General features: G+C 36.6%; 2 protein-coding genes and 1 long non-coding RNA gene across 14 annotated transcripts in view; 1 reads left to right on the top strand and 2 right to left on the bottom strand.

The window, feature by feature from the left end:
- The window catches only part of LOC125784790 (uncharacterized), a 255,427-nt gene that overhangs the window by 60,770 nt on the left and 179,203 nt on the right, over positions 1-15,454 (top strand). The window lies entirely within an intron of this gene.
- LOC125780488 (NACHT, LRR and PYD domains-containing protein 12-like) overlaps positions 1-15,454 on the bottom strand; it is a 543,312-nt gene that overhangs the window by 348,729 nt on the left and 179,129 nt on the right. The gene's annotated exons all lie outside the window — the stretch shown is intronic.
- Positions 1-15,454, bottom strand: part of LOC111197140 (NLR family CARD domain-containing protein 3-like) — an 84,489-nt gene that overhangs the window by 4,673 nt on the left and 64,362 nt on the right. The window contains exons 2-3 of the mRNA XM_049468406.1: positions 11,156-11,214; positions 6,187-6,264 (exon numbers count right to left, since the gene is read on the bottom strand). Coding sequence (XP_049324363.1) covers positions 6,187-6,236 — 50 coding nt within the window. The 5' untranslated portion in view covers positions 6,237-6,264; positions 11,156-11,214. The remainder of the gene's footprint in view (positions 1-6,186; positions 6,265-11,155; positions 11,215-15,454) is intronic.

Below are 15,454 nucleotides of genomic sequence, written 5' to 3'. Positions count from 1 at the left end.
ATAGAATGTGTTATTACCAAAGCTAATGATGATAGTAAATTAATGTGATACTGACTGTTTAGTGTTTAGTGTGGTATGTGGGGCAGTGCTGATAGTCCAGTGAGTGCAGTATGAGTGCTAGAGTTATTAGTGAGGTGTGGAGTTTAGCAGAGTGATGGTGGTTGGAATGAAGCTGGACCTAACTGGCTGGTTCAGGTCCGGATGCTCCTGTATCAGGGCTTTCCTCTCGGCAAGCCTAGTGGGGATGACTGTGTTAAAAGCAGAGCTGAAGTCTATGAACAGCATGCAGATGTAGGTCTTCCTTTCATCCAGGTAAGTAAGGGCAGAGTGAAGAGCAGTGGAAATAGCATCCTCAGTCGACCTGTTTGCGCGGTATGCAAACTGGTGGGGGTCTAGAGATGGTGGGTGCTCCGCCTTTAGGTGACTGACAACTAGTTTCTACGGGGCGGAAGTCGTTCAGACATGCTGCAGATGAGTGCTTTGGCACCGGTATGATTGTGAATTCCTTCCAGCATGCAGGAAAAGTAGCCTGGGCCAGTGACCAATTGAAGAGGTCAGTGAAGATCTGTGCTAGCTGACCAGCACATGCCCTAAGGACACGCCCCGGTATACCATCTGGGCCGGCTGCATTGTGTGCATGTACTTTGCTCAGCACTGCACACACATCCACTGAGGAGAGTGTGAGGGGGCTTCCATTGTGAGGCAGTCCCCTCCATGTGCCGTGTTGGTCGTTCCTCTGGTCAAAACGAGCATAGAATTGGTTAAGCTCATCGGGTAAAGAAACAATGTTGGCTGGGGAGGGTCAGGGGGGTAGGTCTATAGTCCGTGATTGTCTGAATGCCCTTCCACATGCAACGAGGGTCAAGAGTTGTGAAAGTGCTCTTCAACAGACAATTTGTAGGTGTGTTTGGCTTTCCTAATAACTTTTCTCAGGTTTGCCCTGGTTAGGCTGTAGGCCTCTGCATCACCCCTTCTGAAAGCAGCGTCACGTGCCTTTAGCAGTAGGCGAACCTCTGCATTCATCCATGGTTTATGATTAGGAAAGATCTTCAGACGCTTGACAGAAGTGACATTGTCAATACATGAGTTGATGTAACTCATGACGGCTGAGTTGCAAGTGTCCAAGTCTGTCTGTGGTGGCTTGAGAGGAGAACATACTGATGCTGTAGTGAAGAAAATGGCCCACTCTGGCCACACCTTAACAGTCTTTGTTGATGTTTTCACACGTTTGATGAGTGGCACATACTTCGGGAACAGAAACAATGAAGATGATCAGACTGCCCGTGATGTGGAAGGGTTACAGCCTCATATGTATCTACAGTGTTTGTGTAAACATGATCCAAAGTTTTGTCTCCTCTTGTTAAACAGGAAACATTCTGATGAAATTGGCAGCACAGATCTCAAACTGGAGTGATGAAAGTACCCCGCCACAATAAAAAGTCCGTCTGGGTGCGCAGTTTGCTGATTGCTAATTGACAAACTCAGCTCCTTCATAGCTAGCTTAGCTTTAGCATCAGGAGGGTTGTAAACAGCAGTGACAATAACAGCTGAGTACTCTCTCGACAAATAAAATGGACGAAGCTTGATCATCAGATCAGATCAGATCAGATTAGTAGAGCACTGACGTCCAGTTTCTATTCAGTCGGTGCACCACAGTTTGTTTACATAGATGCATAGACCCCCACCTCTGCTGTTACCAGAGTCCTCAGCCACTCTGTCCGCTCTGAACATGCTCCGCCCGTCTAGCTCCACCGCGCTGTTCGGAATGTTGATGTTCAGCCATGATTCCGTCACAATCATGATGTTACACTCCCTTACTCATCTCTTTGTTGTAGTCCAGAGTCGCAGCTCGTCCATTTTGCTCGCCAGTGACCGGACATTGGCGAGAAATAAGCTGGGAACTGGCGATAGGTGGGGGCTTAGCCTTAGCTTAGCACGTAGCCCTCCTTGCTGCCCCGCCTCTCTCTGCGGTCTAGACGCCGGCTTCGCTCACCTGGAGGAGCCGGCTGCGTAGTCCATGGCACTCTCGAGATTTCCTGAGGGAGCTCCAGATCGTTAAAAACTCCATTCATGTGTATGAGATGCTCGCCTGGCAGTTTGTGATGAAAAACGTGGAAACCGTGTACTAATAACTACTAAAAAGCAAAATCCGGAGAGACACAGAGCCTCGCCTTGTGCACGCGCCGCCATGATGATGTTTAAGATGATGAAATAAATTTGTCATGCTGCATAATTAGCACAAGACTGTATTCTGTTGAAAACCATTTTCACACAGATGCCCTAAATACATGATTTGTTTTTATTAAATCACACACAGATGGTAACCTTTATATAGAGTATTTGCAGGTATGGGAAAATTTTATCTGAGACTTTTTAAGACTTTTTAATAAGACAAAATTAAGACAATTCAAGGCATTTAAAATAACAAAAATAGCAAAATGCTCACTGCAGTACAGACTTTAAAGAATTGTATTTTCTAACAAATCAATATTTTAAACAAACATAAGTTATTATTTTGTACAAACAAAAATGGAATTGCCTGTCATCATAACTGATTTTTTTTGTTTTGTTTTTTTTTCCATTTTCCGCACACTTGGAGGAAAGCGCAGCGGCTTGGTTCCGGTACATCAGCTCAGACGCCCTGTGCTGCGAACATCACCCTAGGAGTGATATGGGGAGAGAGCGCCATCTACCCACCCGGAGGGAGCAGGGCCAATTTTGCTCCCTCTTAGCACCGGCAGACTATGTCTTTTTTATTGAAACATAGGAGTTCTAAACTCCTCCCCTCAAACCCCCCCCCCCTCAAATTCGAGTTATTAAAGTTACTGCTTTATTACTCCACATGGTGGCGCTATGATCAAATAAATAGGGTAAACCTGCAGTGAAGAATATTGGTTGTGAAATTCTGCAAAACTGACACCAATAAATCCATAAGTCCTGGAATTTGATTATTTAGGAGTGTTTTATCCTCTTCAGGAACACAGATGTCATGAAGTATCATAAAAAACTGTCTTGTTGTAGTTGGGTTGTGTTGAAGCTCTTTTGTAATCTGTATTCTGCTAACATGTTGGAGACTATAAACTAATCTGCTTATTATATCACATATTAAAGATCAATTAATATGGATTGGTTTTAATATTTTAATGGTTTTAATATTACACACAATTTTTTGAGAATCTGAACCTGAGTTAGCTTATCTTACTGTAGGCGTCAGTTTCACTTTCAGTTTCTCTCATTAAATACACCTGTGTGAACGCAGCGGACAATATCAAGGCTGGTAAAAGTTATCGATATTATGCCCATTTATTGTCCAATAAGTTAATAATGTAATGTTGGTCAAATTTGGTTAAACACAAGTAATGAACAAACCTGAATATACGATTCAAACCCCCCTAAAGTGGATCATACCATTCCATGTCAATAAGCATATTCCTCTCGTTTACCTGCCTGCTGCCTCATTATTGGTCAGGTGGCTTGTGTCCAAGTTAAGGTGCGCAAGCTGCTCAAGCTACAGCATTACGTGTAAGTAGCTGCTATCTACTTAGCTTTCTTAAATATGCACTTTAAACACACTTTTTCTGACATAAATAACTTACATGAATTTGCCATCCCACCTTAAATGCTGCTAATTTACCATTCCGCCTTAAATGCTGCTGTCGCGGCACACAGGCTTCAGGCCTCAGATACTATTTTTGGTGCTTTTAAGGTGGAATAGAACATTTCAAATGGGAATTCACATTCTGTTTTATATGGACTGTTTGTGATTTCTGCACAACCCTAAGCAGAAATGTGTAAAACTCACTTTATCATCTACTACAGTCTAAAAAGGGAAGAGTTTTTTTAACATAGAGAAATGTTGTTTTAATACAGGGAAACTGTTAAGGTGAAAGGGAAATGTGAACAAGAAACTAAAAGCTTTATACGCTACAGTTATACTACAGTTATACTACGGAATTAGTTACTCAGATGAGTAATTTTACAGTAAACTGGTGTATTACAATTTCCTAAGGTAAGACTTAGTTTCAATCTTTTTATTAGATCTTTTTAGTACTTTGAAAATGTATAGCCAAGCTTTTTAATAGGCATTAGCCAAGCTATATAAATGTATTCCTACATCTTCCCTTAACATTTAATATTGTAGTCACAGTGTCAATATACATGGATGAGACGGGACAAAAGCTTTATCTATTTTCAGTTACATTGTTATTTTCTATTTATTTAGAATGAAATAACAAATGATTCCTGTGGGAGAGATCCTATAGAATATGAAGTAAAATTCTATGGCGAGAAAGCTGATAAAATATAGCAGCCAGTGGCATTCTGTGTGTTTTTTCAGGATTAACTGTGGATTTTGCTGTATAATGTATTAATTATGACTATAAAAGGTTATTGTGTGGTATTTAAGTGCTACATTAGCTGATGTAATGGATTTATCTTTTAGGTGCTGTAGACATTACAGTAGGGAAGCGAGACATTTGTAAGAGTTTAGTGAAGCACCTGCGCTTTACTGGTTTCCATTTATACCCCGAAGAAATACTTGACTAGGGTTGGGCGCTATGGCGGTATTTCGGTATACCACGGTATTTAAATATGGTGACGGTATTGTAAAACGGTGACGGTATATTAACCACGTGACGTGACGTGCCATATCTGTACTTTGAAAAACGGGACATTTAAGACATTCTGCGCATCCACAATGAAAGATCAGTGGGAGGGGTAAGCAGTTGGAGCTCACTGATTCTCACTGAAGAGATCATACAGCAAAAACTCAATAAACTCTACAGGTTGCACAAATTTTCACAGAAATGATCAGATTTATCAGTTTATCCTGCAGCACCAGCAGTTCTGGTGTATGAGTTACTCAAAAGTAAAGTTACAGCTGCTTCTCAAATGGACTTATAGCTGAGAGGAGTTTATTCCTCATCTCCTGTTTCTCTACAAAACAGGTTTTGGCGCTCATAATCTAATCCCATATAGAATTCTGCAGTTTCCTCAGGGTTTTCTGTCGTTATCTCGCGGTTAGCTCCAGCGCTGTAAAAAAAAAAGTTATTCCGTGGACCACAAGTTGCTGCACGCTGCAGCGCGCTGCCGAATTCTGACCCCCGCAGAACACCGGCTCCCCTTTGCGAGCAGAAACGGCACAACACCACCCGCTGTTAAACTGCTGTAGTGGAAACAGCGCTTATAAATAAATTAACAAACACGAAAATTAGGGTATTCAATCTGTAATTTAAGTTTGTTTTAGTTTTTTCTTTTAATTACCGTTTTATTAGTTTCAGTTAAGGAGAACTTTCACTTTCAGTTTTCGTTATTTTGTTTGTTTTCAAACAAACCATTCAAACATGCGTATGAGCTCTCTGCACCCGATAAAAAAAATCACACAGTGTCTGCCTGGCTTAAAATAGTTTGATACAGCTAATAAATTAATAAATCAACATTCACTGAAAAGACCAGTGAGACGTTCTGTATGCTAAATAACAAAGAAGTCAGCAACAAGCTAGAAGCTAATAAGCTAATAACAACATTTAATAAAAACAGAAAAATAGATATAAAATAGGAAAATAACCAACTAAAATAAGCGCAAAATGATAAAAGAAATATAATCTAACAAATTCTAAAAGAACAAAACGAAATAGTGAACACACAGGTACACAAATAATAAAAGTAATTAAAAAAAAAATGCAAATATCCCAAAGTAAATAAACTGCGTCTGGGCGACGAAACCAAACAAAGAAATAACAAAAAAAAAAAAAAAAAAAGAAATTACCTAAAACAAGAATTCAGGAGCCACTAAAGTTGTACTAATCTCAAAGCAGTAGCTTAACAAACAGAATATAAAGCTTTATCAGCGCTATGAGACGCAACACCTAAACAGAAGGAGCTGCGGACGCGTGAGGGTTCTAGTGAAATAATTAAAATTTTTATTAAAATTATTATATGGGTAATACCTCCAAATAATCTGACGATGTATGACGGTATAAAAAACTTCAATACTGCCCAACCCTAATTTGCATGAATAATTGATGAAGTTACTGTAGAAACGATACGGACAATAGAAGGTAACACTTTTCTATCACCCCCACGATATATATCGTCATATCACACAGCACTAGTATTCAGTATTCAGCCTTTGAACTAATATTACACTTTTCTACCCTTACTAAATCCAGATGCAAAGTTACTCACTTTGGATCAGAGGATCCTCCTCCATCAGTGGAATTATGAGGCTCCATCATGGAGGCGCTTCAGTGAACATGCAGATCTCTGTGAACAGATTAACAACCATTAACATATGATCAGGTTTAAGTAACATTGAAAAATTAAAATAATGCAACTGTTGTAAGAGTTTTACTGACAATTAAGACATGCATTTTGAGATTATATAAAGCATTAGGAATAATAAATAATATTTCTTTAAATAATCTCATTGCCTCAAGGTCCGTTTGCACCCCCTGCTGGTAAAACAGCGCTACTACATATGACCACACCTTTCACAAAAATGGCGTTTTTACCGTTTTAATAAATATATTTCCTTTTTTACTATAAGTTTATTTTGGAGCATGTACTTTTATACTTTTACCAGAAGAACAAAAATAATTTCATTATTTATTTAGATTTTCTTATTAAAATTGTTGTACTTTTCCTTTATTTTTTACTTACTTAATTCTACATATCTCACTGTACATGTATTTTCAATATTGCACAGTTATACTCGTCTTGGCATTCCACTGACGCATTAAACCACACCGGATAAATGTTGGATGAGGCGGCGAAATAAAATTGTCATGCTGCTCATTTTAATTATGATCTACTTTTACACCAATCGTAACTGATAATATCGCCAACATTTTTGAATATCATGAACAATATTATACCCTGAAATATCGTGCCATGTCACCCACTCCTAATTATCACACAATTATCACCTAATTATCACAGGGTACTACTTTTTTACTGTTTTTTACGGTGGCCGAGAAAGCCCAATGCAGTGCAAATTGAAAAGCGCTGCAAAAGCACAAAACACATCCATCAAAATTACAACACAGGCGCAGCAAATAGAAAAACGCGCTGCAAAAAGAAAAACGCGCTGCAAATAGAACCACAACACAACGGAAGTGAGTCACAACGGAATTTTCCCGGGGGACCTTAAAAGATGCTGTACCAGCTGTATACAAAGGACAATAAGTGGCAAACAAGCTTCTGAAAAGTAAGTTATGTTTATTACCTGTGATTACCACGGTTGTGTGCATATTATTAAAAGTTCTGCTTCACAAAACGCCTTGTTTGCCACTTATTGTCCTTTGTACACATAGTGAAGTCCGAGACGTTACTGAAGACGCAGCTTAGCTGGTACAGCATCTTTTAAGGTCCCCCGGGAAAATTCCGTTGTGTTGTGACTCACTTCCGTTGTGTTGTGGTTCTATTTGCAGCGCGTTTTTCTATTTGCAGTGCGTTTTTCTATTTGCTGCGCCTGTGTTGTAATTTTGATGGATGTGTTTTGTGCTTTTGCAGCGCTTTTCAATTTGCACTGCGTTGGGCTTTCTCAGCCACCGTAGTTTTTAGCAAAAACAATAAAAAAATATAGCCGCAAGCGGCAATCATCGGGTTCAAGCACCAACTTGCACAATGGTGCCTACTGGAGCATTGAATGGTGATGTGTAAGAAGGTCTAATATGATTGGAGATGCCCTGTCACATTTAGAAATTATCAAGTTTTTCACCTGTTATTAATGTTGAGCAGAGGCCTTTCAACCTGATCAGTGCTTAAATTCACATGTAAATCTAGTGAACTTTGTAGGATATTCATTAAGTGAGTTAGAACTAGTCAAAAGGTGTCTACATGTTATTGGTATTGATCAGGTGGCTTCAACCAGAATGTTCACAAAGTGGTATTCAGATTGACCTTTGAACCTTTGCAGAACAAGCTGAAATGTTTGACCAAACAAGTTTAAATTAACACAAAGGAGTGAATGTTCTGATATGACATGTAATTACAAAGTTATTATAAATCTAGTTCTGAATTAAATGGCGCTTCATCAAGCACCAACTAGCACAATGGTGCCTACTAGAGCATAGGATGGTGATGTGTAAGAAGGTCTAACACAATTGGAGACATTCTGTCACATTTAGAAATGATCAAAAGTCTTTCACCTGTTATTAATGTTGAGAAGAGGCACAAAGGAGTGAATGTTCTGATATGACATGTAATGTCAAGTTATTCTTAATCTAGTTCTGTATTAAATGGCGCTTCATCAGAGTTATATTGTACAGAGGTCTTTAACATTGTGAGATTACAGCAAATACTGCAGAGTTACAGCAATTTAGGTTAGAAATTCCAAGGACGCACAGATTGCTTGATGCCTGGAGAGTATTGTATGTGAAATTTTCACAAATGTTTTTAATGAACATTTACCTAGAGACTCTACAGTGTGCAGCAAGACTGAAATGGAGGTGATAGGCCAAATATCCAGAGAGTAGTTTCAATATAGCTATTTTCAAACAATTAGCAATTATGAATGAACAAAGCACTTTTTAAACATAGTTGTATTGAGAAATTTGTCAGAGCCACTGTACTAAATATGGCAAAACAATTAGATGTCAAAATAGTACAGCATGATTGACATATACTCGTTTTTTTGGAACAGCGCCCCCCAGTGGGCGGATTGTTTCAGCACTTTGCAGGTCACTACAGTGTCTCCACCTGAACATAACTGCCAAATATCACCCAGATTGGGCAACATTCAGCCTGCCAAAATGTCTGCTGAATGCTGATTGGCTGATGGTGTTCAGCCATGTTGATTGATTAAGTTGCCCTTTGAACATCCTTTAGAGGCTGTATGATAGATTCTGCATGCAAAGTTTCAACTTGCTAGGTTGCACGGTTGCTGAGAAACAGTGCTCCAAATTTACCTCTTGAAGTGAATGGGGCATATATCCGGAAGGACTAATTTGCATATGGCGGCCATATTGTTTACATATTTCAACTTTTTCTTAATGAATATTGAAGCGCATGCTCTCACGAGTGTTTTGATACCAAACATGCCAGGATTGGTCAAAATTCCTAGGACTAGTTTGCAAAAGTAGGTCTTATGGTTTTTGAGTTATTGAGAAAATTGTGAAAAATGAATTTCCTTGTTTATAGCGCCACCACTTGACCAATCGGTGCCATTTTTGTTGTCCACCGAGATGCACTGATCATACATCTACCTACCAAGTTTCATTTCTCTATGACTTACGGTTTAGGCTGCACAACTGTTTTTACAGGAGAAAAAGAATAATAATAATAATAAGAAGAAGAAGAAGAAGAAAAATCTTAGCAAAAACAATAGGGTTCTACGCACCTTCGGTGCTTGAACCCTAATTATATATCTACTATTCAGTTTCTCAAAGAAGGACAGAAGCTGGAGATCCACGGCTCGAGACTGGGTAATGTCAGTTGACCTGGAGAGGCCGCTGAAAATGCCACCACACATCACCCAGTCCAAACTAAGACCAGATATCATCTTGGTCTCTGAAGCCACAAAACACTTGGTCCTGTTGGAACTGACGTTACCTTGGGAGGATAGGATGGAGGAGGCACAGGAGAGAAAGAGGGAAAAATATCAAGAGCTGGTGGAGGATTGTCGGAGGAACAGATGGAGGATTAGATGTATGCCAGTGGAAGTGGGCAGTCGGAGGTTTGTCAGATATTCCCTGAATAAGCCTTACGGCACACTAAACATAACAGGGGCCAACCGGAGAAGAGCCATCAATAGCAACGCAGAGGCTGCAGAGAAAGCATCTAGGTGGCTCTGGCAGAAGAGGGGTGAGAGGGGGGGGCAGCAGAATGCCACTTGGACACAGGCCGGGGTCTGATCAGCCTCGGTCGGGTCGCCCGGATGAGGGTGTATGTTGTGAGACCCGAAACGCCCAGTGACTCCAGGATACAACACTGATGATGTGTCCAAGTCGGTGCATCAGAAGATGTTTCGATGACTGACAGAGACAGATTATATCTATCCAGTATCATTTATTGTACTTTAATCCTGGATATATGAAGATATTTGGAGTGCATTGTTTTTAGTATCATGACATTCTGGATCATTGACTTAATCTTATAAAATTCTTGTATTTTTTTTTATGTCAGTTAGGGGTGTGCCATATCATTTCATATGCAATAATAACATTACATTTTCATTTTGTTGCAGTAGAGTATTCTTGAAATATTTTTTTTTTAAATTCAGTGTTTTGTCAAAATGCCAAGAATATCATATCGCAAAAACACCATGAAATAATGTGATATTTTAGGGCCATATCGCCCACCCCTAGCAGCTACAATATTACAATACTGTAATTTTTAATATCTGGTATAAAATAGTTTTGAATATAATGATATTTACAATATATTGCCCAGCCCAAAATCACACATGCTGACAAACTCAATGATTTTAATAAAAACATATCACTATATGTTTATATTTTAGTTTTTTTTCGACATGTTTACATACCGACATTGTTCTGTATCTGCCCCGATTTAGGCCTGATCTAGACCTGTTTTAGTTCTTCACTTTGTGATTTTTTTTCTAAAACAACAGTTCTGTATCTGACAAATACTTCCTTCATGTTCTTGTGCTGTGTTCTCTAGATTTTTAACTAGAATTACCCTACAGGTTGGATTTTCTACTCAAAATATTGGAAAAGCTTTCTGTTCAACCCAGAATTCAGAATCACACTACTAACAACATCCTCTATCAGCAGTAGTAAAAGCAGAAGTTAAGGTGGATTGGAAAACACTGGGAGAATTATAGTAACTTTAAGAACATAATTTATAGCACATTTTGATCATTTTTTTTTAAAATCAGTGTCAGGTTAATATAAATTGATATCAGATCATTTCAATAAGTGTCTAGTCAGTCGTACACACAGTACTGTCCAACTTCTACCTCTGGACATGTTTCCATCGTGTGTAACTAACATATGCCCACCTGGGACAATGCTAACAATGCTAATCTGTGTCAATGCTAACATGGCTAATCGAGGAAATGAATTTGTTTACATATTTTGATCGGATTCGCCATAAAACACAGATAAATGATACTCAAAGCAGCTGTAATGAACTCAGATGTCCTTAGATAACTGGTGTTTTTTGGAAATTGTATGAAATACTGAACACTTACATGAATATTTAAGTTGTCCACTCGGTTGTGAGGTTTGGCCTAGTTCTGAAATCCGACATCTGAGGTAAATAAACTTAAAATTAAATTAGTTTAAGTAACAGGTCAAAATTCTACATTCCCGTTGGTTCTGAACTTACCCAGTGAAAATAAACCGCTGTAGAATTGTGTTGGTTGAATTTAGTTTGGGTTCTCCTTCACTGCGTCTCTCTTTCTTCATTCTTCTTTAATCAACTTACTTTCGTTTTCTCTCTTCCTCTCTGCTCACGAGTCTCTGTAACGCCCCCTCTGTCTGTCACAGCCAATAGACAGTGAGTGGGCGGAGCCTCTTTCGGGTTTTCGGTGCTGGCAGCCAATTAAACCTCACAGTATCATGTAATGTTTGCATATTCATGAATCTGTAAAGAAACAGGCAGGAAAGGTGAAACATGATCTGCAGAGCAGGCTGGTGATTGGCTGGGTAACAGTCTGAGTTTGGGGGTGGAGGTTCTGATATTTCTGCTGTGGGATGAATGAGGTTGTGGGTGGATTTTTGTAGCTGGTAAATGTCCTGTATTTTATCACTGTAGTACAATATAATGTTTTTTTTTTTCTAAAATCCAGTTACTTTTAACTCACTCTTTCTTTATACCAGCAAAAGATTAATAAAAGTATTTAGTTGATTGTGCCAAAACGTTTGTCCTGTCTGTTTCAGCATAAATACACTTTGTGTACAGAAAGTTAAAAGCTAAAATTAATTATTGCAGTGTTCAAATATTGACCTGTAAGTAGTTAATTACGATCATCTGCATGTCCACAGGAATATTTCAACCACCAGATGTGTTTTTGTGTAACTTTACATTTTCTTAAATAGAAAATGACTTGGATTATTTTTGTTTTTGTGAACCGCACAATTTGTTAGATATTTTGTAATGTTCAGTGCTTTTACTGCAAAACAATATTTGTGCATATTAGGTATATAGTCCCTGCAGGAGGGAAAAATACATAATCAACTCCCTAAAGGCATTTTTGGTATGTGCAATACTTTACAATACAGTACAGTACAGTAAGCAATACAATAAGAATAGATGTAAAATCAAATAGTGTAACATCCAAGTTTGGTCCTCTGTAAAAAGAACTGACATAAAATTCAAATATATATTTTTATATTTTATGTTTCAATTTGTTTTGTGTTTTTTTCATATTTTTTTAAACACAGGCAGTGGGCTACACTAAAAAAGTAATTGTTAAATTAAATTACAGGATTATTTTTTTTATAATTGGCATTTGGCTATTATTTAGGAAAACTAATGATTATTTTGGTCGTCAACTAACCTCATGATTATTTTTTCGAATAGTCAATTAGTCATCAATTATTTCTTCCAGGCCCTCCATATCTGAAACAACAGCAACATGAGATTATTATTGAGATTAAATTAGATTAATAATAATAATGATAATAATTATTCCTCTTATAATATTAAATAGTATTATTGTGATTATAATAATAATAAAAAATACAAACATAATAATAATAATGTGCAGTGAACAAATTTTAACATAATTTTACTGTAATAAATTTGTACCTTTTTAGTTATGGTGGTGGTCCGTAAAGAACTTTAAGCTGCACTTATGTATGAATGATGTTGTACCAAAATATATATAATAATTATTATAATTATTTAAATTATACTAGATTAATATTTTACAGCTTTATTTGCATAAGTCATGCTCTCTTACACAATACTGTACTGCACTCTATTCTACATACTAAATACTGTACTGGCACTTTATTGCTGTGGACACTCGACTCCCTCATCCATGGGCGTGGTAGTGGGGGAAAGAGTAGGGAGAGGGGCCCATGTAAATCCTGATTTTTTTGTATACTGGCATGGATAGAGGCCCAGAATTTGCTGCTACGCCCCTGCCCTCATCCATATCTGTACATGGTACATTCAGGTGGACTGCATACATTTGAGTTTTCAGCTACAGCTGATTGTATTACTAAAATAAAATAACACATAAATAAAAAATGAGAAAACGTAAGTTTCCACAGCTTATATACACATACTCACAAGTACACAAAGATAGAATATAGAAAAATAGAATGCAATAAAATAAAATGGAATAAGATTAAATAAAATATAAAATTGAATAATACCAGGATAAAATATAGCAATACAATTTAAACAGAAACTTTAAGGTAGTAAACTATTTTCTTACATCTTTGTGCACTTGTGAGTATCTGTATATAAGCTGCAGGAACTCTTACATTTTCCTTTAGGGTTTTTATTTAAACATTATTTTATTTTAATAATATAATCAGCCGTAGATGAAAACCTACATGTATGCTGTCCACCTGAGTGTACATTTTGAAAATCTATTGCATTTAAAATAGTTACGTTTTTATAAAAAATAATACAATTTATAAAAATAGTTTTTAAAAGCCTGAAAGGGTTATTTAAATAGGTTTGGGTAAATAAATCCTGAGTTAATTCTCTATAAATCATGCAGGTCAGGGTTAATACTGGAGAACTACAGACTCACTGAGTTTCATACCACAGTCATACCTGAGGTAAAAGAAAGTGATAGAAACAAATATCCCTTTAAAACACCTTTAAAATCAGGTCTAAAGTGTGAATACAGTGTAAAACTGTGTTTATAAAGCCACAGGTGTAAATCTAATGAATGATACACTGATATATTGCAGTTACCAGTTTAACAGAAAGTGTTAAATCTGATATTAAATTAGCATGTTAGCTTTAAATGTATGTTTTATTCTATTTTATTCTACTTTTATTTTAAGTCATGAGGAAAAAAAATTAAATCCTGGAATTACCACATTTTATTTCTTATTTTATTAAATTTCATATTTTATTTGATTTTATTCTACTTTTAGTTTATGCCTGAGGTAAAATAATGAAATCCTGGTATGAGCACGTAATTTTTTTTTATTTTATTCAATTTCATATTTTATTTTTTATTCTACTTTTATTTAAAGTCAGAACAGGTAAAAGAATAAAATCCTGGAATTAGCACATTATATGATTTATTTTATTCAATTTTAGATTTTGTTTGATTTTATTCTACTTTTCTTTTAACTTATGCCTGAGGTAAAAGAATAGGCTAAAATCCTGGAATTAGCACATTATATTTCTTTTTTTCAATTTAAAATTTTGTTTGATTTTACTATACCTTAATTTTAGGCAGGCCTAAGATAAAAGACCGAAATCCTGGAATTAGCACATTATATTTCTTATTTCATTAAATGTAATATTTTATGTAGTTTTATTCTACTTTTATTTTAAGTTATGCCTCAGGTAAAGAAAAACGAAATCCTACAATTAGCACATTACATTTCTTATTGTATTTTATTCTATGTTTTAGATTTGATTCTACTTTTATTTTAAGTCATGCCTGTGGTAAAACAACAAAATCGTGGTATGAGCACATTATATTTTTTATTTTAATATTTTATGTTGAGTCATGCCTGAGATAAATAATGAAATCTTGCTATGAGCACATTATATTTCTTGTTTTATTAAAATTTATATTTTGTTTGATTTTATTCTACTTTTGTTTTAAATGAAGCCGAAGGTAAAAGAAAGTAATAGTATAAAAAAACAAAAATCCCCAAAACGCATTTCAAAACCGCCTGCAGCCTATGAGTATAATGAAATACATGTTATACTTCTGATTTTATATTTTATTTGATCTTATTCTATTTTTGTTTTATGTATTTAGATTTTCTTTTCTTAAATCTTTATGTACTTGTGTGTGTATCTGTATATAAGCTTCTGGAACATTCTAATTTCCCCATAGAGATTAATACAGCATTATCTTACCTTATTTTACTAATATAATCAGCTGTAGCTGAAAGACCAAATGTTTACTGTCCACCTGAGTGTACATTTAATCAGCTCTTAAACGGGTAAATATAAATAAATCCTGAGTTAATTCTCTATAATTAATGCAGGTCAGGGTTAATACTGGAGAACTACAGACTCACTGAGTTTCATACCACAGTCATACCTACCACGGTAAAGTTAGTTTCATTTTTGATATTCGACTTTCCGGCTCTAATAACTTCTGAACGGAGGATGGTAGCCAGCAGATACTTACATAATCAGGACAGTACGACCACAGAGAGTGACGCACACCCTTCCTTTTACTGTTTGGGTGAAATTTGTGCAACGCCCTTTTAGCGTTAATACCGAAAAACTAAGCGCACTTTTTCTGTCAGAATAAAATGCATGTACTTCTAGACCACCTCTACATCTGTACACACTCATTTATTTACCTCCAAATCACTTCAGTGCATAA

Source organism: Astyanax mexicanus, chromosome 1 (assembly GCF_023375975.1).
Source record: "Astyanax mexicanus isolate ESR-SI-001 chromosome 1, AstMex3_surface, whole genome shotgun sequence".
Taxonomy (NCBI): Eukaryota; Metazoa; Chordata; class Actinopteri; order Characiformes; family Acestrorhamphidae; genus Astyanax; species Astyanax mexicanus.
Note: the sequence above shows the minus strand (reverse complement) of the source record. Positions and strands in the feature narration are given on the sequence as shown.